Raw genomic sequence first — 25393 nt, 5'->3', positions numbered from 1 at the left:
GTGACCTCCTCCACACATCTGCGACACTACACCTGTCGTCCCCAATCCGCAGGTGCGGTTATGACAGGAACAGCAGCTGAAGCTGCTCAACTTCAATTCCAAACTTCCCGTCAACCTTCCGAATTCATCCCGAGGCCCCCTGGACCTCAACGAAAAATACGAACAAGTCATATACCACTATTCAAACTTGCACCAATCCCCGAAACACTCAAAACAACGCCGAAACACCAAATCACCCTCGGATTCAAGCCTAAAGATTCCAAAGCTTCCGAATTCCGCAAACGATCAAAAAGTCTATCAAACCTCACCCGAATGACCTGAAATTTTGCACACACGTAACAAATGACACAACGGACCTACTCCAATTCCCAGAATTCCATTTCGACCCCAATATCAAAATTTTTACTACCAACCGAAAAAGGCCAAAATTTCAATTTCATCAATTCAAGCCTAAATCTACCACGAATTTTCAAAATACATTCTGATCGCGCTCCTAAGTCCCAAATCACTTAACGAAGCTATCTGAACCATAAAAATCAAATTCCGAGATCATTTACTCTCAAGTCAACTTCCGGTTGACTTTTCCAACTTGAAGGCCAACTTAAGAGACTAAGTGTCTCATTCCTCTCCAAAATCACTCCGAACCCGAACCAACCAACTCGATACCACATAATACAACTAAACAACACATAAAGAAGTATAAATGGGAGAAACGAAGCGGTAACTCATGAAACGACCGGCCGGATCATTACACTTATTTTAATTATTTTATGATATTTGCGTTTCACATTGGCCTTTTAAATTCAAAAAAGAAAAAGTTACTTTGCAACAACGTACTAGCGTATTAGTTTTGATCTAACATATTTTTAACTTAATCTTAAAAAATAGTTTATTTCGTATTTTGCTTTAAATTTTTTTTATGTAAACCCCATTGTCGAAAATTTTATTGTTCACTTTTATAAATGTCATTGAGTAAAAAAGAGTTTTACATCTGGAATCCCCTTGTTAAAAATTCCGGATTTGCTACTGATCATAACCAATAAAAAGTTACTTTCATGAAATTCTTACATGGACTTAGACCATTGTCATCAATGGTGGAGCCACGACACCCCTTCATTGGAAAAATACATTGCGTAGGTAAGTATAAATTTTTTTTTAAATGTATACATATTATGTATTGACTCCCCTTAATTTTCTCACCATGAGCCATAACCAATGGAAAAGAAAAGTTTTGTTCGACTTATTTTATTTACTCTCTCTATTCATATACTACAACTTATCACATACAGCTTTTCTTTTAGAATTTGCCAAACACCATACTTGATTTGGTGTATGCACATTTCAATAGGGTTGTGTGGTTAGGAATTGGTTTAATTTCATTATATGGTTATTTTAGTTAGGCACTTGCACTATGCGAGATTTACGAGTTAGTTCGGGCAGAGTGTAGTCCACTTGTGGCAATGGAAATATATTCCATTAATTAGCTGGCCACTGGCCAGATTCGATTTAGGCAAATTGTACTACATTATCAATAGAAGTGTCAGTAATTCAATTTAATCAGTATAAACTTATATACTGCATTTATATTTTAAAGAAAAAAAAGAGATGTTTAACAAACCAGTTAGCTATGTTATGTTCAGATCATTCTATTGAATAATTAGATCAATGTTAAAGAATCTTTTTTTGAAACCAAATCTACGAGCCCGTTTGGCCATGAAAATCTTTTCACCTTTTTTTTTTAAAAAATTTCACTTTCTTTTCGAAATCAGTGTTTGACCATAAAATTTTTAATTTTCACTTGAAAATGAATTTTGGAACTTTTCGAAAATTTGAAAAACTGCAAAAAGTTGTTTTTCAAAAGATTCACTCAGACCACTCACAAAAATTCAAAAACAACTCAAAATTATATTCATGTCCAAACACAACTCTAATTTTCAAAGATCATGTTCACTTAATTTTTCCCCCACTTTTCCCGAAATTTTACAATTCTTATGTCTAAACTCCCATGTAGTTTGATTAGTGGCCATGGAAATTTATTAGAAGATATAAATTAGGCATTTTCACTATGAGGGCAAAGTGTAGTACGTAGCGGTCTTAACTGATGACATCTATTCCTTCGTATAAGTTTTTACTCACAATCGTCAGTGTTTACACCAAATCACAATTATTTTATAGCTATATAGCCGAGTGAAAAATTGAAGTTAGAACGCATATGAACAACCACGATTAAGTGATAGAAGTATATGTAAATAAAAATACCAACTATATACTCCTTTTGTTTTAATTAGATGACTATTTCGTTTATCGAAAGTAAACTTGACTATATATACTTTGAAGCTAAATTAGATTAGTTCAACTCAGTATTTTATAAACTTAATAAATGGGTATTCAAAACCTATATGAAATGTACTGTAAGTTGCAATTTTTTTTTCATTTTAATATGATAAAAGAATATTTTAAAATATTGGTCAAACTTCGCATTAATTGGACTCACAAAAAGCGAAACATTTCATCTAAATTGCAAGTAATATTCATTAGTTGGGTGTATTCAAATGTTTGCTTGCTTCCCTTGTAATGTCATTCCTGCACCTAACCGAGGACATGACTAGTAATAGAAATGTGTGGAGGTCGAGAATTAAGATGGTGGGTTCACAGGTAGTTGTGAGTTTACCAGTAGCACTAGTACTATTCTTGTATTCTTTTATTCTTAGTTCTTTATTACTTTGTTATGTTACTCGCTTCCATTACTTATTATATTACTATTGTTATTGCTTGTTGCTTTATTCTTATAGTTTCTTTAGCCGAGAGTCTTTCGGAAATATCCTCTCTGCCTTTATAGGATTGGGGTAATTAGGTTGCGTACATACTACCCTCTCCAGACCTCATGTATGGGATTAAACTGGGTTTGTTGTTGCTTGCTTGCTTTCTTCCCTTGTAACATCCGTGCACTATATTTCTCCTATCTAATAAGAGGGACTTAGCACATACATGGACGACATGCCTGCTTCACACTTCAAGGATAATTTTGTCTTTTCATCTAATTTTTAATGTTTCACTTGGATTATATCGATCAAAACCTGGCAATCACCGCACTCTATAGGCTCTTCTTTTGCTTCTCTCTTCTCACTCTTCTTGTTCTTATCGATACCAGGCAGGCAACTCTTTGAGATACTTGGCAGATGCAGGTTATTTATATTAAAAGGCTAACAGCCAGTTTATTTCAAATTCAATATCACCATTATCAGAAAAGCTTTGCTGATCTTATCTTTGCACTTTTGTGAATTTTTCCGTTTGAATCATTGTTTCTTGTGAGTTTTCCTCCTCTTCTTCTTCGGCATTGTTTCTCTATTTAATCTTTATGGCATGCTAGGGGCTTTATTGCTCAGAGAGTTTAATCTGTCCGTCGATTTTGTTCTTTAGGTGTTTGAAGCAATTCTTGAATGAATTAGGCATTTTTTTAGACTTCTACTATTGATTTCGATTTAATTTCTCGAGTGTGAAATAGTTGGGGAAACCTACGATAAAATGCTAACAACTGCTTTTGCTTTCAATTAGACAGTACAAATTGAACTAAACCATCCATGCCTTGTATCTTTTTCTCAAAAAGGAGAGAAATTTCAATAGAGTTTATTTTTTTGTTCACATTGATTAGTTGCTGAATCTGTAAAAGTCGATAGATATTCTCAAAGTCTTGTTATTTCACTTACGTAGAAGAGGATGTTTAGAACGAGTAGAAGAAGATGTTGTTTTGGCAGTATAAGCTACTAAATAGCTATTTGGGTATGGTAGTATCTTGAATTCTTGATATAGGACATAGAAAGGAAAAAAGTAATTTTTGATGAAACATTATTCTCGCTTTCCTATAGGTTATATGCATATACTTATTTTATGCACTCAGAATTTTTCAACATATATGTCCAACGCTTTAAATCAACTAAGAAGATAAACAGAAATAGCAAATGAAAGCATAATTAGAAGAAAGAGAGTTGACTGCTAGAATGAAGAATTAGCAGCAAAAGGATTAACCCCTGCCTGCTTACATAAACCCAAAGTCTCAAGTTGGATTCTTTCCTGAATTAAAGAAAAAATTATAGACGCAGATCTGTTTACTGGGCTCAATATGAAAGGGCACAACATTAATCATAATTCTATAGTCAAAGAGAAAGAGCTGAACGAATTGTTCAAAATCGCTATTAGCTAGCCTAAAGTGCCTCTTGGTATTATTCATGTTCTTCTTCTGACTAATTTCTGGCATCAATATTTTTTTTGGTTGGTGCATAGTAGCTTCAACATTAAAGAGTTACCGTGGTTTTATGTGATCGAAACAATTGAAAATATAGTGTAAGAAGACTTTGTAGCAATTATCCGCTCTCTCCTATGTCAACCTGGGTCTGTCAAAGGCTAAAGTATAATCTTCACTTTTTGCAAGTTTTTTTAAAGCTGATAAACGTTGCAACTTTATTATGGCAAACACTTTTTTGTCGTTCATAGATGATTATCATTGTCTCTTTTCAATAGTAGTTTGTTTAGTTTCACTCAGTTCTTGCTTTAAAGGTTTGATCTTGTTTCAAATTTTCATATGAAATGTTGCTGCAAAAATTATCATATTTCAAGAACGTTGGGAATTTATGTTTAGGTGTTGATCCAAAATCTATCTTATGTGAGTTCTTTAACGCGGAGATGTCTGGTTAATATTTAGGGGCACTAATGTATTTTTGGTTTAATTTGTGCCTCTTTTTTCCAAAAGTCGAAAAAAAGAAGCTAAACCTTTGCACTATACATCCAAAACAAAAAGATAGATCAATAAGCTAATTTTGATTAATGGAATTACCTTAGTGAAATAAGGTTGAGTGGTGAAGAACCTGTCCAGAAACACTGATTTCTCTTGTCCAAATGTTTCTGGAACTTTCATACATCGAAGTCGAATTTAATTTACCATAGTTTGTCTTCAATGATATTGTAACTTACATCATACAATGTGTATGATGATCACACTGAACAATGGTTGCACAAATATTATACGCAATTGATTAGATAAAAAATATATTCACTGCTAAGCAGATTGTTCTATTTGCTCCAAATAGCTACAAAATTTTAAAGAACAATATTTTTTACCCTGTTTGTGCAATTGCAAAGTACACATATACTTATGATGACTATACTGCACAAGGATTCAGCCTGGTATTAGGTATAATAATAAGATAAGAAGATACTGAAATGAACGTTATGCTTTGCTGGATTTACTAGGATGATTTCATAACCAAAATCATTAATGAGAATTTTTAAGGATATACAAATTAATATAAAGCCAATTTATTTGCAAGTGATGTATGACATGTCTCTGAGACATGAGCCCTCAGTGATTAGTATGCCATTTTTTTGGTCTCCTAGATAGAATATTTAATAGATATTGTGTTTCGTGATATTAAAAATATAATTTATGTCTTTTTTAAACATCTCATGAAAACTTCTGCTGGAAATATTTATAGGTAAAAAGGAAAATTGAACTGCCATAAACTGATGGATTCCAAATAACCAAACAAGTACTCATACGCAGAAAAAAGGAAGGCTACAATGCACCTCAAACGGCGTGATACGCAGAGCCAAATATCTGCTCGTAGAAGGGAAGCGATGTTGCTATCGCGACGTATGAGAAGACAAAATTTTGCAAAGCACAGCCTTCTTGAAAGTCCGATTGTTGCTGTCCCAGAGCAGGCAACATCATCTTGGGACAAAACAGGATTTCTAAATCAAACTGCTCTTACCATACGAGAACCTCCTTCCCTTGCGGAAAAATGTTAGATTGTTGTACTCATATTTAGAAACCATATGTTATTAATATAATGGTTCTTATGTATTTTGCTTGGAAACTTAGTATAATACCTTATTTTTCTTATGTGCCTACAAGCTAAAATACTCAAATAGTACGTGCTCTATTGCACTCTATTTAACACATGTTGAAGCTTCATTGTACGTTTTTAAATGCTTTCGCTGTTGTGTTACCAGGTACCAACCATCAAGCTTGTCTGACTACATTGTGTGATAATTTAGAGAAAGGAAAGAGTGTATTGGATACCCCTATCATTTGTGAAACAGGTAACCATATTCTTCTCTTCGTTAAAAAGGTTATATTGTTCTATTCATGTTTATACACTATATATTATTAGGACAAAGATGCTTCTTAATTTTTCTTGGAGATTGAGTATGATACCTTACTTATCTTATATGTGCCTATAAACTAAAATACAAAAATATCATATGATGTTTTACACTTTATTTTGCATCTACTGCGGCTTCACTGTACGCTTTTAAACGTCTTGGCTATTCTATTTACTAGTTGCCAGTCTTCAAACTTGCACGACTACAGTGATGGATAATCTAGAAAAAGAAAAGTCTATATTGGATCCCCCTATCATTCGTGAAACAGGTAAACCTGCCTTTAGATTATACTTTCTTTGAGAATAACATATTGTTTGTACATTACTGTAAACTGTGACTATTTGTATATAAGGGTCCACGTCGGGTACATCTAAACTGCCTCCTGTTTACTTGAACGCTATTCCAATCAAAGGTTTGCATAAACTTTATATTATAATAATGCCCACCATATGTATGCCTTCGTGTTTCATTTTTTTAATGATACTTCTTATATATTCAGTTCATAGCCGGGCCAGAAAGGTGTGCCTGGCTGCTAAAGAGCAACAAAGTGACTATGTTACTCTAAAAAACGTTCCACACTGCCAATACTGTCGTGCAAAGAGGTTTGAATATGAACCTCCAGGATTTTGCTGTAACAATGGTGCAATAAGGTTGACATCTCATAAAATGCCACCTGAATTATCAGATTTATACTTTGGAAATACTGAAGAATCTGAAAACTTTCGAACTTATATTAGAACGTACAACAACATGTTTGCATTTACTTCACTTAGTGTAAAGTATGATAAAGAGATAGCGAGAAGAAATTGCGGTATCTACACATTTAGAGTCCAGGGGCAAATGTATCATTTTATAGATGATTTAATTCCTTCCAATGAAATACCCAGGAATTTACAGTTGTACTTCTATGATCATGATAATGAACTAGCTAATAGGATGGCTTGTTCGACAAGAATTAATGAATCAATAGTCAAAAAGTTGGTGGACATAATGAAAGTAAATCCATACACTATTTTCCTAAAATCTCTCTTAAATGTTCCCCAATTATCTGATTTCTATATTTCTCTTAAATGTCACTCAACCATAGATCAACGGACATATAACTTACCCAGCTCATCAGAGATTGCAGCATTATGGCTTGAAGAAAATCCTACAGACATTTCTGCACCACATATTCGAATTTATACCCACAGTAATAGAGCTCGATTAGTACATTATTATTATGGATGTTATGATCCATTGCAATATCCGTTATTATTTCCCTTCGATGAAAATGGATGGCATTGTGGAATCAAAAAAAATATTCAAACAAATAATGTGACGAAACATAGAGCTTACTGTGAACATGAACAGTTGCCCAGTATATCAAACATGTGTTCAGTTGATGGATTTCTTGATATGGAAGACGAATCATTACAAAAAAGAAAAAGAAAAAGAGATACAGTGTCTTGTCGAGAGTATTACAGTTACAAATTTCAAATAAGAGATAATGAAACAAATGAAGTGATACATTGTGGAAGAATATTCCAACAGTTTATAGTAGATATATATATATAAAACTTGAAACACAAAGATTAGACTTGTTCTCATTTAATCCAGATTTATTTAGAATTGAAGTCTTGCAAGGACTCTTTGATATTTTAAGATTTGGTAAAAGGGAAGCCTCTAAAATTGGAAAGAAAATGTTCCTCCCTATTACATTTATAGGGGGACCAAGGGACATGTGCCTACGATACATGGATGTTATCGCATTGGTACAATATTTTGGAAAATTTGATTTCTTTATAACAATGACTTGTAATCCTTCTTGGCTAGAAATAAAAGAACATTTGTCACTAGCTGATGAGGTACAGAACAGACCTGATTTAGTTAGTAGGGTTTTCAGAGCAAAGGTAGAAGAATTAAAAGACAAATCTTTGAAAGAGTTGCTGGATTCATGTATACTATAGAATTTCAAAAACTCGGTCTTCCACATGCTCATTTCCTTATTATACTTGCCGATGAACACAAATTACTGACTCCTGAATCTTATGATAAATTTATCTGTGCGGAAATGCCTGATTTTAAAAAAGATCGCGATCTATATTCACTTGTTATTAAACATATGATGCATTGTCCTTGTGGAAAGGTAAATCCTACAAATATTTGCATGAAAAATAATAACTGCAAATTCAAGTATCCAAAAGATTTTGCTGAACAAATATCAAAAGAGAAGAATTCATATCCAATATACAGAAGGAGAAGAACCGGAGAAGCTGTAGAAGTAAGAGGTGAGTTTCTCGATAATTCTTGGGTAGTTCCATATAATCCATTTTTGATATGCAAGTATAATTGTCATATGAATGTTGAATTTTGTTCTGCTATCAAGGTAGTGAAACATATTTACAAACATATTTGCAAAGGACACGATAAAATTACATTTCATATACATGGTAGTAATACAGATACAGACATAGATGAAATAAAAGAATATCAATCTGCTAGATGAGTTTCGCCTCCAGAAGCTGCATGGCGATTATTTCGTTTTCCAATAGTGAAATGACTCCAAGTGTTTTTCACCGTCAGTTACATTTGGAAGGACAACAATTTGTCTCTTTTAAAAGTATTGAGAATGTTGATAGAATACTGAGCAATCCAATGATTCGAAAAATAATGTTAACTGAATTCTTTGTTATGAACAGAGCAAATAAAGATGCTATGCAACTGTTATTATTATATAAAGAATTTCCTAAGTACTTTGTATGGCCATTTAAGGAAAAAATATGAACACGTCGAAAACAACGTAATGTAATTGGAAATGTTGTAACATGTCATCCAACAGAAAGAGAAAGATATTATCTTAGATTATTGTTGATGAACGTTAAAGGACCAAAATCATATAAGGACTTATGTAAAGTTGACGGCAAATGTTATAATACATTTAGAGAGGCTGCAGAAAAAAGAGGATTGTTATACTGTGATAACAACTTAGTTGAATGTATGTCTGAAGCTATAAATTATTAAATTTCATATAGTTTAAGGCGTTTATTTGCAACATTATTGGTGTATTGTAATCCCGCTAATCCAGCAGAACTTTGGAAACAATTTGAAGATTCAATGTCCGAAGATTTTAAGATTCTACCTAACATGAATGCTAAAGATATTCGTTTTATGGATTTAAATTATATTAATGATATTTTGCATTTGATGGGACGTGATATTAATGAATATAATCTTAGTTCTGAGAAAATTAAACCTTCAGCTGCTATTGGAGAACCAATGACTGTCAGTTTGAAAGAAATATCATTGTTAGAGAAGAAGATTTGCTTCTATAGAGAAAATTAAATACTGAACAAAGAAAAGCGTATGACACCATTCTTGATAGGATATTTTCTAACAAATCAGGAGCATTTTTCGTTGACGGACCTGGAGGAATTGGAAAAACTTTTCTATATCATGCTTTATTAGTTGTTGTACGATCAAAAGGTTTTGTCGCTTTAGCAACAGCAAGTTCAGGTGTTGCAGCTTCGATCCTCCCAGGAGGACGAACTGCTCACTACCGCTTTAAATTTCCTATTGATATCGATGAACAATATTCTTGCAACATTAGTAAGCAAAGCGCACTTGCAGCTTTAATACGTGATGCAAAACTGATTGTCTGGGATGAAGTATCTATGGCAAAAAAGAAAGTGATAGAAACTTTTGATATTCTCTTGAAGGATCTAATGGATACAAATGCTCTATTTGGAAGAAAAGTGGTCGTTTTCAATGGTAATTTTAGAAAAACTCTCCCGGTTGTTAGGAGTGGGAAAAAAGAAGATTTTATTCAAGAAAGCTTATTATATTCTGAAATTTGGAATCAACTAGAAAAACTATGATTATCAGAATATATGCATGCAAAGACAGATCCTACCTTTTGTGAATATTTGATGAGAATTGAAAATGGACAAGAAAAAACAAATAGCCATAACAAAATTGAAATCCCTAATTGTTTTGTTATCCCTTTCATTTTTGAAAATCAATCATTAGATCGGTTGTTTAGAGTTACTTGTCCAGATCTACATACATGTTTTTCGGATGCATCGTCTATAACTTTGCGTGTAATTCTGACAACCAAAAATGACTTTGTTAATGAAATAAATGATTTGCTCATAGCTCAATTTTCCGGTGATCCTAAAACATATGTTACATTTGATAAGACTATTGAAGCAAACGATCAAAGTCAATATGAAGATTTTTTGCATATTTTACATCCTGCTTGTTTACCTCCCCATAAATTGAAAAAGAATTGTCCTGTTATGTTATTACGAAATTTAAATCCATGTGAAGGTTTATGCAATGGTACACGACTTATATGTTGTGATCTTCGAAAACATGTTATAAGTGCTAAAATTGCCACTGGGGACTTTAAGAATACCCATGTATTTATTCTTAGAATACCATTATTATCATCAGCGGATGAAAAATTGCTTATTTCTTTCAAAAGAACACAATTTCCTGTGAGATTATGTTTTGCTATGACAATAAATAAAGCTCAAGGTCAAATATTGGACTTCGTGGGAGTTTATTTATGCGAACCTATTTTTTCCCACGGTCAGCTCTACATAGCGCTATCAAGAGCAAAAAGTTCCAATTGTGAAAAATTGTTAATTCGACCAGCCACAACAGATAGCGATGATGATCATTCAACTTACAATATATTGTATAATGAAATCATTCAAAAAGCTTTTTCATAAATTGTTCCACTGGATGGCCCCAAGTTTTGTTCTTGTAATGTGCTCATATAATTCATGGCAAGTTGGCTTGAGGTTTGACATCATCCCAGGAATTACTCTGATGTTGTTGCAGAGGTCTTTTTACCATTACCTGTATGCTTATTATTCATTTAACGCCTTGTTGAAACATATTTTTTGCACCTTTACTATGTAATAACAAAAGGTTAACTTCTGTTCTTGCAAATCCTTGCTAGACTTTTATCGTTCTTTTAAACGCACAATAAATAGCTCAATGTTGTATCCAGATGCATTTTCTTGCATCAATACTATTAGGTTCTTTCATGCCAATAATTTAGAATATAATTACTGTATGATGAAAAAAATTTAAAGCTCACTAACGGAAAATAAAAAAAAGTATTATAGCTGATGTATTCATATCATTTAGATACTTTCTTGGTGACATACTTGAAAAACTTGATGGTTGCTTTAACATTTCTTTTTCTATAAGATTGATTCTCGCTTAACTATTACAACCGATTCTTATGTGAAGAACCAGAAGGAACTCCATTTATACTGTAACCCAACCGGACCCAATTCTAAACAAAGGAGGAGGGTTTACTGTCTCTTAAAAGCAACATCGCTGACTATATGTATATGTATCAAAATTCTTACCAATTTTAGTTTTACTGTGACTAACTTCTACTTTCTTTTTTGTGCTTATTAATTAGGAATTGCATTTTTATTCCAAAATTTTACAAGATAAAGACATGTCATATACCTGAAATAAAGCGGGCAGAACGTATCAAGCTACTATGTTATATATTTTGATTAAATTACAGTTAAACTCTTCTGGCTACTTTATTTCGATTACAAAATTGCAAGTATTAGACACATGAACATACTTCCAAGTAATTATATCTACCTGTGTGCATTTTGCTATATTTTCCATACACTAATTTTCATTTTGTTGTTTAGGAAGTGGAAGTTGCCAAAGTACCAGGGCAGTCTTCTGATACTAAAGTTAAGTGTGAAATGGGGTACCACACATGTTTGGCTGGAGAATCACAAAAAGTTGATGCAAATCATGTTGATAATTCTTTGTTGTGTGGTGAACTTCTTGCTTCTTATATTAATAGTTTTGCACATAATCTTGGCTCTTCTACGAAACGGTTGCACAACCTGTGAAATTTTGGTGCTGCATACTTTCGAATTAGATATTGATTGTCCATTCAATTTGATTGGTTCGATTTACAGTGTCTTGACTGATTGATTGTGGATTTTAATTTACATTATCGTTGGTATTTCAGCTCGTTCTACGTCAAGGATACATATGGAAGGCACACAAATCACCAACTACTAATAAAAGGGATTAATGATGAGAAGCCATCAATTATGGGAGAGCCTAGCCAATAGAATTCGACTTCAACTCATGGATACTTTAAGAGGTATTTGTCTAGAAAAAGACAGGTGATTTAATATCCTTCAATTTATCTGCCTTCAGTTATTCTACTTGCCACTGTTTAGTGAACTTACATTCACTCTGTGTACTATTTAAGGTTTTAGCAATGAATGTGGAAGTTATCATGTTATATGTCTTCTTATTCTGACCAATATGTTTCTCAGTGCTACTTAAGCAGCCAAAAGGGTTAGAATATCATCTAAGAATGGTAAAATATCAAATCATTTTTCGGTCTTTTAGAAGATATTTTTAGTACTGAGGAGGTCTGTTCATCCTACACATGCTCAATTATAATTCTTTTTCCTTTTTCTAGAAAGATCATTCACAAATGACAAAAGGTGGTATATTCTAGGACATCAGTTTGGAAGATTTGTCAGAGGTTTGAGAAAGGAGAGCAATCCAAAGCAGATGCTGAAAAGGGCAGGTTTCTTTTTTTTAAACTTTCTTGTTATTATACTCTAACATATCTCATATAACATATATACCGATTCATTCTAAGGTCATAGAGTAGAGATGAGTGAAGTTAGCGTTCTTGAATGGCCTCAGTTACTCTTTGGATCATGCCTCAAACTATCAAATCTCTCTTAGTATCATCTATGTATACTTTCAGAATATACAATTGTATTGGAAGTTGTGAGATAGAGTTGAGATTATAGTTGATTCATAAGCCTCGAGGGAACTCGTGGTCCAGTTACGCTTGAGTATACTTTCTCAATCATAAGTGTTTGAAGAACAGGATATGTCTACTGTGATCTGAAATCTTATGGCGGAATTTTGCTGACCTACACGTACACTAGAATATGGCGACTACACCGGCAGTGAACTAACAACGCATAACAATTGCTAACTATTCACTCCTTTAATTCTCCATCAATATCAAAATTGTTCTTGACCTCTGTATTTTCTCCGTTAACTCTCGATTTCTCTCTTTGATTTCATCTTCTATCAATATCAATACTTCTGGTAAGGCTTTCTCTATTATTCTATTCCCTTTTTATTAATTGGCTTTGCGTCCTACTTTCGTAGTGTTTATTAAGAATATCTGAACAAAAAAAAAGAAACAAGAAAAGTTGCAATAGGATCACACCTCGAAAAGATCTGCCTTATATGTGTTGGTAAATTGTTCAAAGGTGTTGATGGGACTGAGAAGTTAAGCTAATTGGCTATCAAATGAAAAAACCAAAAATATTCAATTCACAAATCCGTAGTCTTTTTGAAATATGGACCCTGAAGCTGATTTCTGTTTCATCCTTAAAGATTATCATCATGTTTACAAATTGATCCTCTAGGCACATGCTGTCAGGGTATCTTCGAGACTTTTGAGCTAATAACATTTTTTATTTTTCATACTCTTAGTATTTAGTTACTTTCTCTGGATATTATCAATCTTAGTAAACTTCATTATGCATTTTTGGGAAAATAACTTAAAAGTCTTGGATACTGGTGTCATCTGAGCATATGTGGTCATTTGTATATACATGGCTTAGTCCTGCCCCGCAAAGCTATATATATACCTTTAGAATTTAGGTGACTTATCTGTATAGGGACATGTAAAAGTGATTTTCAAAGTCTACAATGAAGTGCAGCATAGGAGCTTCCAGCAATATGGAACTGATATGTGGTATTGCTTATGCTCAGGCAAAACACCATTGAGTGATATAGATCAAAGTTTGAAATTAATGAGCAAGCGAAGGTACTAAAAATACATGGAATCTGTAACTTCCACTCCTAATATCCAAAACCAAGAGAGTTACTGGTACAAAATTTTACTCACCTGATCAGTTGTCTCCATTCCCATTAATTAATAACAGTAGTCTCTGTTGTCTCGCCGGAGCCCTTTTTGTTGGTATTACATGCTCTAATTGCTCTCTTTTGAAATGTTGTAATTCCTTTACACCAGCAGTAAAAATCTGTACAGTTGTTTTGCTTATGTTGTCCAAAAAGATAAGACTAATGAAATCAAACCTATAAGTATTAACTAAGTAACTATGTTGTACCAATGTATGTCATTTTAAATTTTATTAATTGAGTACATGATATGTTATATCAAATTGTTGAACTTGGGCAACTTTTAAAGGAAAAATTAATTACATTAACGTGCTAACAGAAATATTTTTGGATAGATTAAAAAGGTATGGTGAATGCTTTCCTTCATGTAATCTGCTTTGTTTGTTATTGAATAATTTAATTCTCAAAATGATGTGCAATTCTGGAGCTTCAGAGATATGGTTCTGTCCTTGAATCCATTATCAAAATTACTGAATAATTAGCATATCAACAAGCAAAAGAAGCTAATCAACTGCTTTCAAAAGGTAAATATTTGGCTGATATTCATCCTTCCTCTCTTCCCCTTGGCCCTCTTCCTTTCTTGTATACCCTTGCTACTATTAGCATTTTACCTATTCTCAACATCCTCCATTATTCCAGTACTTTTTACTCTATTCTAAGAAATGAATCCTGTCGTTTTTTTTAATCTTAATTAGAAAACTTCATATACAATTATCTTTCTCTGAATTTGCTCAAAGGAAAATATTTATTTGATTCTATTCTTTATAGGTCCTCTTCATGGGGTTCCGTATGGTTTGGAGGACATTATTGGCTTCCAAATCTTTCAAGGATTAAGTCCTTGATGTTGAAGCTTGGGTTTATAAGAGGTATTGATAAATTAATGAATGTAGAGCCCTCATCCAAAGGCAAACCTGTACATGTATTTGTATAACTTATAGATACGGATGATGCAGACGGATATCTTCTAGTGTAGTTCTTGTTGCAAAATTAGTCTCTGATTCTTTAGCATGTGATATGATATCTGGTTTGGTGATAGAACAACAAACCCATGGAATGTTGAAGAATTTTTTACTGTTTCATCAGCAAGGACAGATTCCTGTACCTCAGCAGATATATATATAGAGTTATTAAGCTATTATTAATACAGGTATTTTGATGGAGGTAAACATATCTTCCATTGTGGAAAATATGATATTACTTGTTCTACTAGATGCCTTTATCTGTTTGCGTATCTGCATGGTCGAAAGAATAGACTTGAACTAACTTTTCATCATTCAGTGATCCAAATCAATAGAATTTTAAAGATCTTATATATTGTGTGCCTTATCTCGAAATTGGTACAACAAAGATGACCAACAAGAAGGAAAATTGTGTGCAATAGGTAAATGGTGATGAGCAAGATCACCCCCCCCAATGAACTTTATGCTTGTAGATGGAATCCTCCATCAAGACTTAGAATGGCAGTTCATGCCTTTCGTGTTAGTTTTACTTATTAGTATGCAAAGTATATTCTTTTGACAACTGTGTCTTTGTGTACCCAGCTTCTAGGTGTCGTGTTACTGCGTTGCAGCCCATTTTTGGAGTTATTGGTCGTTCTGTCCCCAGCTGCTAGGCTTGGTGTTACTGCGTTGCAACCTATTTTTAGAGTTGTTGGTCGTACTAGAATTATGAGCACATCTGAAAGCTTTGAACCATATCTCTTCCACAAAACACAATTTGATCCCATTTCATGTTATGCTTTATCTTTTATTATAAGAACATTGACACTTAAATCTGGCTGTTCAATTAGGACAAAGTAGGACCATTTTGTAGAAGTGCAGGAGATTGCGCAGCGTCAATTACCTTCAATGTTTATTTTCTTCATACATCTACCTGTTTCAAAATTTACATCCTCGCCAAGGATTATATTGGAAAAATTCAAAATTCCAAAGTTCATTGGACACGTAACTGTTCCTGATTTGTACACATCTACTATACCTTTTTTGATAAAATTTATCTTTTGATACCAACTAATGAGTTTTGAATTAAACAGTCTTACCAAAAATTATGGTATCGCCTATTTTTGTTTCAGAATCTCTATTAAGATACTTGTTCTTTTTTATATTCGAGAGTGTAATTAGCCGCTCTTGCTGCCTGCTTTACTTGGAAAATTCTTTTATAAGTAAATTTCTGTTCCACATTCCATAGAACTGAAATAGAATATTCTCCTTCCTATACTTCAAATGAAAATTGGATGTTTTCAGGCGTTGATGCATTGTGTTTGTGGTGGTGAGATTTTTCGTTAGACACAAAGTTAGTTTAGACATGAAATATTTGAGATATATTATTAGTTGCATAGGGATTGATTATGTGATTTTACAGTGAGGATGTTCTTCTGATTTGGTGAACTGTTGTAGAATCCAAGGCTGTTGGGATGCATATTGCTTCTGTTTTTTTAGCATTCTTGTGGCTATTGTATGTATCTAATTCTATGTTGGTCGGCGAATGAAAAGATACTAATATTAGGCTGATGAACAAAATATGTAACAACTTTCACCTTTTGTGAAAATAGTATGTGATTTGGTACTAACTAGCACTATAAAATTTTGTAGTCATATTTCTTGTAGTTAAATATGATTTGTTAGTTATTAAAAACATACTATTAAATTGCTCTGTCTCTTTCATCAGTTGCTCACTATTTGATTTTATTGCAGGTTGATGAGTCTATTCGTAAGATTGAGATTCGTATTCTAGGCTTCTGCAGCTGCTCGCTCTGTCGCAGCCGAGGTAAAAGTGTTGGTGTTATAGGAGCTGCATCAGGACTTGCAAAAACAATCTATGCCAAGTATGAGCCTGCCTCCAAGGGATTTTACACCAAGTACGAGCCAATGAGCAATATGCAGCATCAGCTTGGCTCTCTCTAAGCATGATTCCCATTTTTCCTAAAGTTACTCAAGCAGTTGCTCCAACAACTACTTACTATTCTAGGAAGTACAATGATATCGTTCAACCATCCACTGAGAAATGATACAAGGTTGATTGAGAAGATTTCTAAGGTGTTCAGCACTCATCCTGTGGCTTCCAACGGAGGACCTTCTGATTTTACCTTTATGGTTCATACCTAGTTGTTTAGTTCTTTGTGAGGAGCTTAAGGATATGACTGTGATGACCCAAGAGGTCATCACTTATTTTTAAAATGAATTCTGCGTTTCGAGGCTTTAAAAATCTCTTTTAGCATTACCTCGATTTGCGTGCGCAGTCCGGGTGCGTAGCCGGAAAGTCTATATGTGAAAATCTATGAAAAATGATAAATTTTGACTATAAAATGAATTAATTTGACTTCGGTCAATATTTTGGGTAAATAGACCCGGACTCGTGATTTGACGATCCTAGAGGGTCCATAGGAAAATATGGGACTTGGGCGTATGCCCGAAATCGAATTCTGAGGTCCCAAGCCCGAGAAATAAATTTTTGAAAAGAATTATTTTCTAAAATAGTTCATAAGGTTTGGAAATGAATTTTGATTAGAACGTATTGGTATCGAGCCCGTGTTTTGGTTTCGGCGCCCGGTACAGGTCTTATATATGATTTAAGATAATTCTATGAAGTTTGGTAAGAAACGGAATCCGTTTGACGTGATTCGGACCTTAAATGCAAAATTTGATGTTTAAAGAAGTTTTGAGAAATTTCATTGATCTTGAGGTTTAATTCGATGTTTATGATGTTATTTTGGTGATTTTATTACATGAATAAGTCTGTAGGATGTTTTTGAGGTTGTGTGCATATTTGGGTTGGAGCCTCGAGGGCTCGGGTGAGTTTTGGATAGGCTACGGGGTGCATTTTAACTTAGAAAATTGCAGGTTTACAGTTGTGCATAGCAGGCCTACAAGTTTCGCATTTGCGAAGCCTGACTCACAAATGCGATATCGCAAATGCGAGCGGCTAGTCGCAATTGCGAAGAAAGCCCAGGCCAGCTCCCTCTCGCAAATACGAGATTATCTTCGCAATTGCGAAGTTTCCCATTTGGCCGGTGATCGCAAATGCAATGCTGTGGTCGCAATTCCCAAGTCGAAAATGCGACATGTTGATCGCAAATGCGAAAGTCCAGTTTTCCCTGAAGGGTTCATAAATGCAAGCCCTGTTTCGCAATTCCCAAGCTAGCAGAGGTCGGGGTTCGCAATTGTGAACCCCTGTTCGCAATTCCCACATCTGTGACCTGCAACTTTTATATTTATAGACGATTTTAAACTCATTTTTCACATCTTTTCAAAACACAAACTCCTTTGGGCGATTTTCCAAGAATAACTATTCTTCCAAATCGATTGTAAGTTAATTTTAACTCATTTACTTCAATCATTAACATCTTTTAATATGATTTCAACTCAAAATCAATGATTTTCATGGGGGATATTGGGTGTTTTGGGTAGAACATAGGTTTTTCAAAAATTGGGGATTTGGACCTCGATTTGAGGTCCGATTTCAAAACAAATTATATATTTGGGTTCGTGGGGGAATTGGTAATCGGATTTTAGTTTGAACCTTGGGTTTTGACCAAGGGGTGATTTGGGTCCGATGTAATTAAGTAACTTGCGGCTAGATTCGAGCGAAATGGTGGTGGAATCAAGGGGTAAAGCTATAATTGAAACGTGAATTGTGTTCGTGGCATCGAGGTAGGTGTTTGGTCTAACCTTAGCTTGAGGGACTAGGAGTTGTGTCTATTTTCTACGTGTTAATTTTGGAGTACGACGTATAGGCATGGTGATGAGTATCTATACGTCGGTGTCAATCATGCCCGTGAGTCTTGTGTTATAAATTGTTATGACTCCATTGTGGTTTATTATTCCTCATATGCTATTATCATCATTCTTCCCTTGCCGGGATATTTGTTTTGATGTTAATGTTCCCTTGCCGGGATGTTTGTTTGATAGTATTGTTTCCTTACCGGGATGTTGTTGAAATATCATTGTTCCCCTGCCGGGAAGTTATTATGTTGCTTTTGTTCCCTTGCCGGGATTCCTTGTGATTATTGTTGGCTTGTAAATAGGAGCGGGTGGTACGCCTACCACAAGAGTTAATAAAATGGGAGCGGGTGGTACGACTACCACAAGATATAATAAAATTGGAGAGGGTGGTAGGCCTACCACAATATATAATGAAATAGGAGCGGGTGGTACGCCTACCACAAGAGTTAATAAAATGGGAGCAGGTGATACGCCTACCACAAGATACATGAAATGGGAGTGGGTGGTCCGCCAACCATGAGATACATGAAATGGGAGCGGGTGGCACGCCTGCCACGAGATAAATGAAATATGAGGGGTGGCACGCCTACCACAAGATATGAGAAATGGGATCGGGTTGCACGCCTACAACAAGATGTGAACTAAAAGTGAAATCTCCCTTTATTTTCCTTATCCTTCTTAGTAGTTGGATTTTGGTTCCCTATAATTCTCTTGATATTCTGTTTTACCTGTTATTCTCCGAAGTATGTTTCCCCATCCTATCTTTATTTGTTTATTATGCTTTACTTTCCGCTGTATATTATATAACTGCACATATTTATTTGGTAGTCTGGTCCTAGCCTCGTTACTACTTCGCCGAGGTTAGGCTAGACACTTACCAGCACATGGGGTCGGTTGTGCTGATGCTACACTCTGCACTATGAGCAGATCTCGGAGTAGCTCTTGGACCCTAGCTTGGAGTCTACCTTCACTCCACCCGGAGATCCAAGGTAGACCTGTAGGCGTCCGCAGGCCCTGGCGTCTCCCTCTATCTCTATTTTCTATTTCATTTTCTTTATATTCTGAAACAATGTATTTTTGTTTTTCTTCAGACCTTGTATGTAGTTAATCCTAAACCGTTTGTGACACTATGACACCAGGTTTTGGGTAATTGGGGTTTAAACAGTTGTAATATATACATAGTTCAGCTATTTCATTATGTTCTTCCACTTAAAATTAAATTTCCGCTGTTATTACGTTATCGCTTTATATTTGCTAAAAGGAAATAATTTGATAATGAAGAAAGTAGTTAAAAGATTGGCTTGCCTAGCTCTCATTAGTAGGCGCCATCACGACTCCCGAGGGTGGTAAATCTGGGTCGTGACAAATTGGTATCAGAGCTCTAGGTTACATGGGTCTCACAGTTCACAGACAAGCTTAGTAGAGTTTGAGGGATCGGTATGGAGGCATCTGTATTTATCCCCAGAGGCTACAGAGTTAGGAAAATCTTCACATTTATTCTTTCCTATCGTGCGGTTTGGTTCCTCAACGCTAATTGAATTTCTACTCTGTTCTTTCACAGATGGCGAGAACACGCGCTTCCTCATCCACTGACTAGATGCCCGATCCCCCAGCAACAACTTCCACGAGGGGCAGAGGGCGAGGCCGAGGCCGTGCTAGAGGCCGAGGTAGGGGTAGAGCTCAGTCCCGAGTAGTAGCACCAGCGGTGGAGCCTAAGGTTGATTTTGATGATGAGGTTCCGGCCCCAGCAGTTCCGATGGGCCCAGCTCAAGTCCTAGAGGGGTTTATTGCTATTCTAGTTCTTCAGGATGCTCTGGTCTGTCTAGTGGGCCTCATGGAGAGTGTAACCTGAGCAGGCTTGCTTCCTATAGCACTAGCCATCTCTCAAGCTAGAGGAGGAGCTCAGACTCCTGCTAATCGCACTCCGGAGTAGGTAGCTCCCCAGATTCAGACTCTAGCGGTTTAGCCAGTTGGAGCAGTTCAACCGGGTGTGGTAGCTTAGACCAGTGATGGAGCGGCTATGTCTGCCGATGCTTTGTGGAGGTTGGATAGGTTCACCAAGCTCTTCACTACTACTTTTAGCGGTGCTTCTACCGAGGATCCCTAGGATTATCTAGACAGCTATCATGGGGTTCTCAGGAACATGGGGATAGTTGAGACCAATTGGGTCGATTTTGCCACTTTTTGCTTGTTTGGATCTGCCAAGACCTGGTGGAGGGATTTCTATTTGGCTAGACCAGCCGGATCGCCAGCTTTGACTTGGGAACAATTTACTCAGCTATTTCTGGAGAAGTTTCTCCCCATCACTCAAAGAGAGGCCTATCGGAGGCAGTTTGAGCGTCTCTAGCAGGGTTCTATGACTATTACCCAGTATGAGACCAGATTCATCGACCTAGCTTGTCATTCTCTTGTCATACTTCCCACCGAGGAGTGAGGAGGTTCATTGATGGACTTATTTAGCCGATTCATCTTCAGATGTCTAGGAAAACTAGGAGTGAGATATCTTTCCAGGAGGCGGCCAATGTGGCCAGAAGAGTTGAGATGGTTCTGTTACAGGGAGGTAGTCATGGGTCGGACAAGAGGCCTCGTCATTCGGGTAGATTCAGTAGTACCTCGTCTAGAGGTAGGGATTCATATGGTAGGGGCCATCCTCCCAGGCCTTTTTAGTCAGCACTTCAGGTTTCTCACGGTGCTTTAGGTGGTCGTGGTTCTTAGATGTAGTATTCTATTCAGTAGTCCTACAGTGCACCACCAGCTCCAATCAGTGCACCGCCACTTCAGAGTTTCCAGGGTCGTCAGACCCAACAGTCGAGGGCTTGTTTTACTTGTGGCGACACGAGGCACATTGGTAGGTATTTCCCTCGAGCACCGAGCAGTTCTTAGCAGTAGGGTTCTCGTGCCATGGTTCAGGCACCAGGTGTTCCACAGCCTGCCCAGCCAGCTAAAGGTGGGGGTAGAGGTGATAGAGGTGGAGGTAGAGGTACTAGAGGTGGAGCTCAAGCCGCTAGAGGTGGAGGCCAGCCAGCAGCAGGTCGTCCTAGAGATGTGGTTCAGGGTGGTGGGGCCCAGCCCCGATGTTATGCTCTCCCAGCCAGGCCCGAGGCTGAGGCTTCCGATGTAGTTATTACAGGCATGGTTCAGTTTTATGATAGAGATGCTTTATTGTTATTTGATTCAGGGTCTACGAACTCGTATGTGTCCTCTTATTTTGCACTGTATCTGTCCATGCCTAGTGATTCTTTGAGTGGTCTTGTTTATGTGTCTACACCGGTGGGTGATTCTATTGTGGTAGATCGAGTCCATCATTCATGTATAGTTGTGATTGGAGGTCTTGCGACTCATGTAGATTTGTTTCTTTTGGACATGGTCGATTTTGATGTCATATTAAGGATGGACTGGTTATCACCTTACCATGCTATCTTGGATCATCATACTAAGATTGTAACCTTAGTGTCACGCCCCAAAACCGAGGGGCGCGACCGGCGCTCGACCGGGTAACCCCAGTCAAGCGGACCTAGGTGCCTTTCCTATCCCACGTGTTACCCCGCGTTTTTATTATCCGTTAACCAAGTAAAATAGTCATTTATGATTTAAACACATTCTTACGAGATTTACATAATACACATGGTTACTTAGAGTGGTTTACAAGTTACACTACCCAAATATAAAATACATAAGTACATAACCCACATTTCCTTTCTACGGAGCCTCTAGAGATACAAAAGAGTGTTACAATACTTGCTAATAACAAGGCTCCGGCTATACCTTACACAAATACCAAAATAAGATTTGCGGGAGGAAAACCGGCATGAGCCACGCAGGGCCCCGAGAGGAAAAAAGGGCTCACCAATACAATTGACGGAAAGTGAAGGAGTGATATTGTTGGTGGATTGGAGTACCTGCTATAGAACCACCTACAATCATAACACGAATGTAGCGCCCCCAGCAAAAGGGACGTCAGTACATTTTAATTGTACTGGTATGTATGAACAAACTTTACCCCAAGTAAAATCAAGAAATACACACGTAACAAACAGTAATAGAATCAACAATCCAATGCACATGAAAGGAACAACCAAAGCCAAACAAGTTCCACAATCTCTCCTTTTCCCCTTTCAACATTATTTCATCACATCAATGGTTTCACAACTTTCACATATTTTCATTTCAATAGTGATTTCGATCACTTTTCCACCCTTATTACCTCGTCCACTCTTATCACCACAACCCACACCTTATAACTTCGTGTTGCGGCGCGCAACCCGATCCCACCGGATAATCAAATTTCACACGACAACAACAATAATTCACAAAGAATTTTCATAACATCAATACCATTTCCATCATATGCAACATCCCGTATACAATTTAAGTCACAACGATAATTGCCCGCGACAAGTCACGTATGATATTACCACAGTTGTTTCAATTGCATCAATTACGATTTCTTTCCATCATTTGTTACACAGTTCTTACCACATGAACACATTCACACACACACACACACACACTTGGTTTGTTGCCATTTACTTACACCATTATATCGCGAGACTTAACCAACAACATTCAAAGCATATTAATCACAAGAATCATCATTTCAAGGAAGCACAAGTTCATATCAACAATTCATACATTTGGGCCCAAGACACCATAGATGTCACCAAGCAGTAATTCATGTACAAGGTGTTGTCGTAATCGTTCAACTCATTTACGTCATTTCAAAATACCATCTTTCATTACTTACCACGCAGGGTTTTAGCCATTATACACATTCCCACATTTGGACACATTAACGTTCTTTCATTCGTTAACACATACTCCCATATTGCCATCCTCAAGCATTTACAAGATTAGCACATAATACGGTAGGCACATAAAATCACTTTTCACAATCACATATAACACGGTGGTGTGGAAATCAACTAAGACAATCAATACACATATTTTCATACAAGGCACACATACCGTATGCTCGTCACAACAAGGGGATTCTACAAGAGTTAAAGTTAGCCATACATACCTCAAAGAGCTTTTCCTTAAGTTACTACAATGTTTCATAAATTCTAGCAATACCAATCTACTTCGAGACATAACAAAATTGAACACAAATTAGGAAGATATTCATAATTCTAGCTCATTCGAGCATTTTGTCAAACACCATATGTGCGTTAAATCTTTATGGTCCTTTTATAGAGGATTTCATCAACCCACAACCTATACTTTACCATATTTAGCTCAACAATGTTTCTACAACCTTTGACAACACATGCAAGCAAGATAACGACTCCAATACCCACAAACATTCTTTATAATTACCCATCTTTAGCTAGATTCGAAATTAAAGGTTAGGGTATAGAATCTTACCTCAATGATGAAGGCCTAGTGTGGTTTTCCTTGTTAATCCTTTAAAATTTGAGCAAGAGTTGTAGAAGAATTGATGAGGTATACTTTCTCACTCTAGAGCACTCTCTCACTCTAAAAATATCTGATTTTTTCTCAAAAAATGGTCCCTTGAATCTATTTGACGAAATGAGGTCGTTTTATAACAAAAACCCTAATTTTTGCACAGCCGCGCCGCATGGGGCGGCGCGGTAGTGTAAAATTCTGCGCTGCTTTTGGTAATTTGGTCATAACTTTTGGTAGGAGTGTCCAAATAACGAACGGTTTGAAGTGTTGGAAACTAGACTCAAAGACCATTTATTTTATAGGTTGTAAATCACACAAATTCTTATATAACTGGATATATGATTGTCCAAAGTGAGGTCTTGTGCGCACTCATTTGCAACTTTTGTCTCTTATGAAATTTTCCAACTTGGCTTAGACTTAGGCCTCTCCTTAGACCCCAATTCACTTATACTATGACTTATAAACTTATTAACATATCCAATTGATATCAATAATCTCCTTAATCCTCATTTGCACGCAAGATACAATATTTGGCCTACCTTGGCACCACGAAATCTTAAATTACTAAGCAAAATTTTCTGGGGCTTTACACTTAGCCTTACTGGGTTTACCTCATTTAGAGTGGAGAGGGACTCCTGGTCATTCTACCTGTAGTGTTATCTCTTATGTGAAGGCTAGGCGTATGGTCGAGAAGGGGTGTTTGGCCTATTTGGCATATGTTCGTGATTCTAGTGTTGAGGTTCCTTCTATTGATTTTGTGCCCGTTGTTCATGAGTTTCCTGAGGTTTTCCCTTCGGACCTGCCGGGTATGCTACCCGGCAAGGATATTTATTTTTGCATTGATTTGGCTCCGCGCACTCAGCCCATTTCTATCCCGCTGTACCGTATGGCCCCGCCCGAGTTGAAAGAGTTGAAGGAGCAGTTGCAAGACTTGCTTGAGAAAGGTTTCATTAGACCTAGTGTTTCTCCTTGGGGTGCGCCAGTGTTGTTTGTTAAGAATAAGGATGGGTCGATGAGAATTTGTATTGATTACCGGCAGTTGAACAAGGTTACAATCAAGAATAAGTATCCATTGTCGAGGATTGATGATTTGTTTGATCAACTTCAGGGTGTCAATGTAATTTTGAAGATTGACTTGAGATCTGGATACCATCAGTTGAGGATTA

The 25393-nt window shown here is 36.2% G+C and overlaps 1 protein-coding gene across 1 annotated transcript; it reads left to right on the top strand.

Moving 5' to 3' along the window:
• Positions 1-3199: 3199 nt before the first annotated feature.
• On the top strand, positions 3200-7193 carry LOC104244228 (uncharacterized). Its single transcript, XM_009799606.2, has 4 exons — positions 3200-3308; positions 5490-5797; positions 6007-6096; positions 6338-7193. Exons 2-4 carry the CDS (start codon positions 5575-5577, stop codon positions 6457-6459), a joined length of 435 nt encoding a protein of 144 aa, XP_009797908.1. The 5' UTR covers positions 3200-3308; positions 5490-5574; the 3' UTR covers positions 6460-7193.
• Positions 7194-25393: the final 18200 nt, after the last annotated feature.

This window comes from Nicotiana sylvestris, chromosome 9 (genome assembly GCF_000393655.2).
Source record: "Nicotiana sylvestris chromosome 9, ASM39365v2, whole genome shotgun sequence".
NCBI classification, from domain to species: Eukaryota; Viridiplantae; Streptophyta; class Magnoliopsida; order Solanales; family Solanaceae; genus Nicotiana; species Nicotiana sylvestris.
Note: the sequence above shows the minus strand (reverse complement) of the source record. Positions and strands in the feature narration are given on the sequence as shown.

Bases quoted from the DNA above. Each gene is read 5' to 3' on its own strand.
- LOC104244228 (XM_009799606.2), top strand. From the start codon at position 5,575: ATGCACCTCAAACGGCGTGATACGCAGAGCCAAATATCTGCTCGTAGA. The intron at 5,798-6,006 runs GTTAGATTGTTG...TTGTGTTACCAG, and splicing joins TCCTTCCCTTGCGGAAAAAT to GTACCAACCATCAAGCTTGT. The intron at 6,097-6,337 runs GTAACCATATTC...TCTATTTACTAG, and splicing joins CCCTATCATTTGTGAAACAG to TTGCCAGTCTTCAAACTTGC.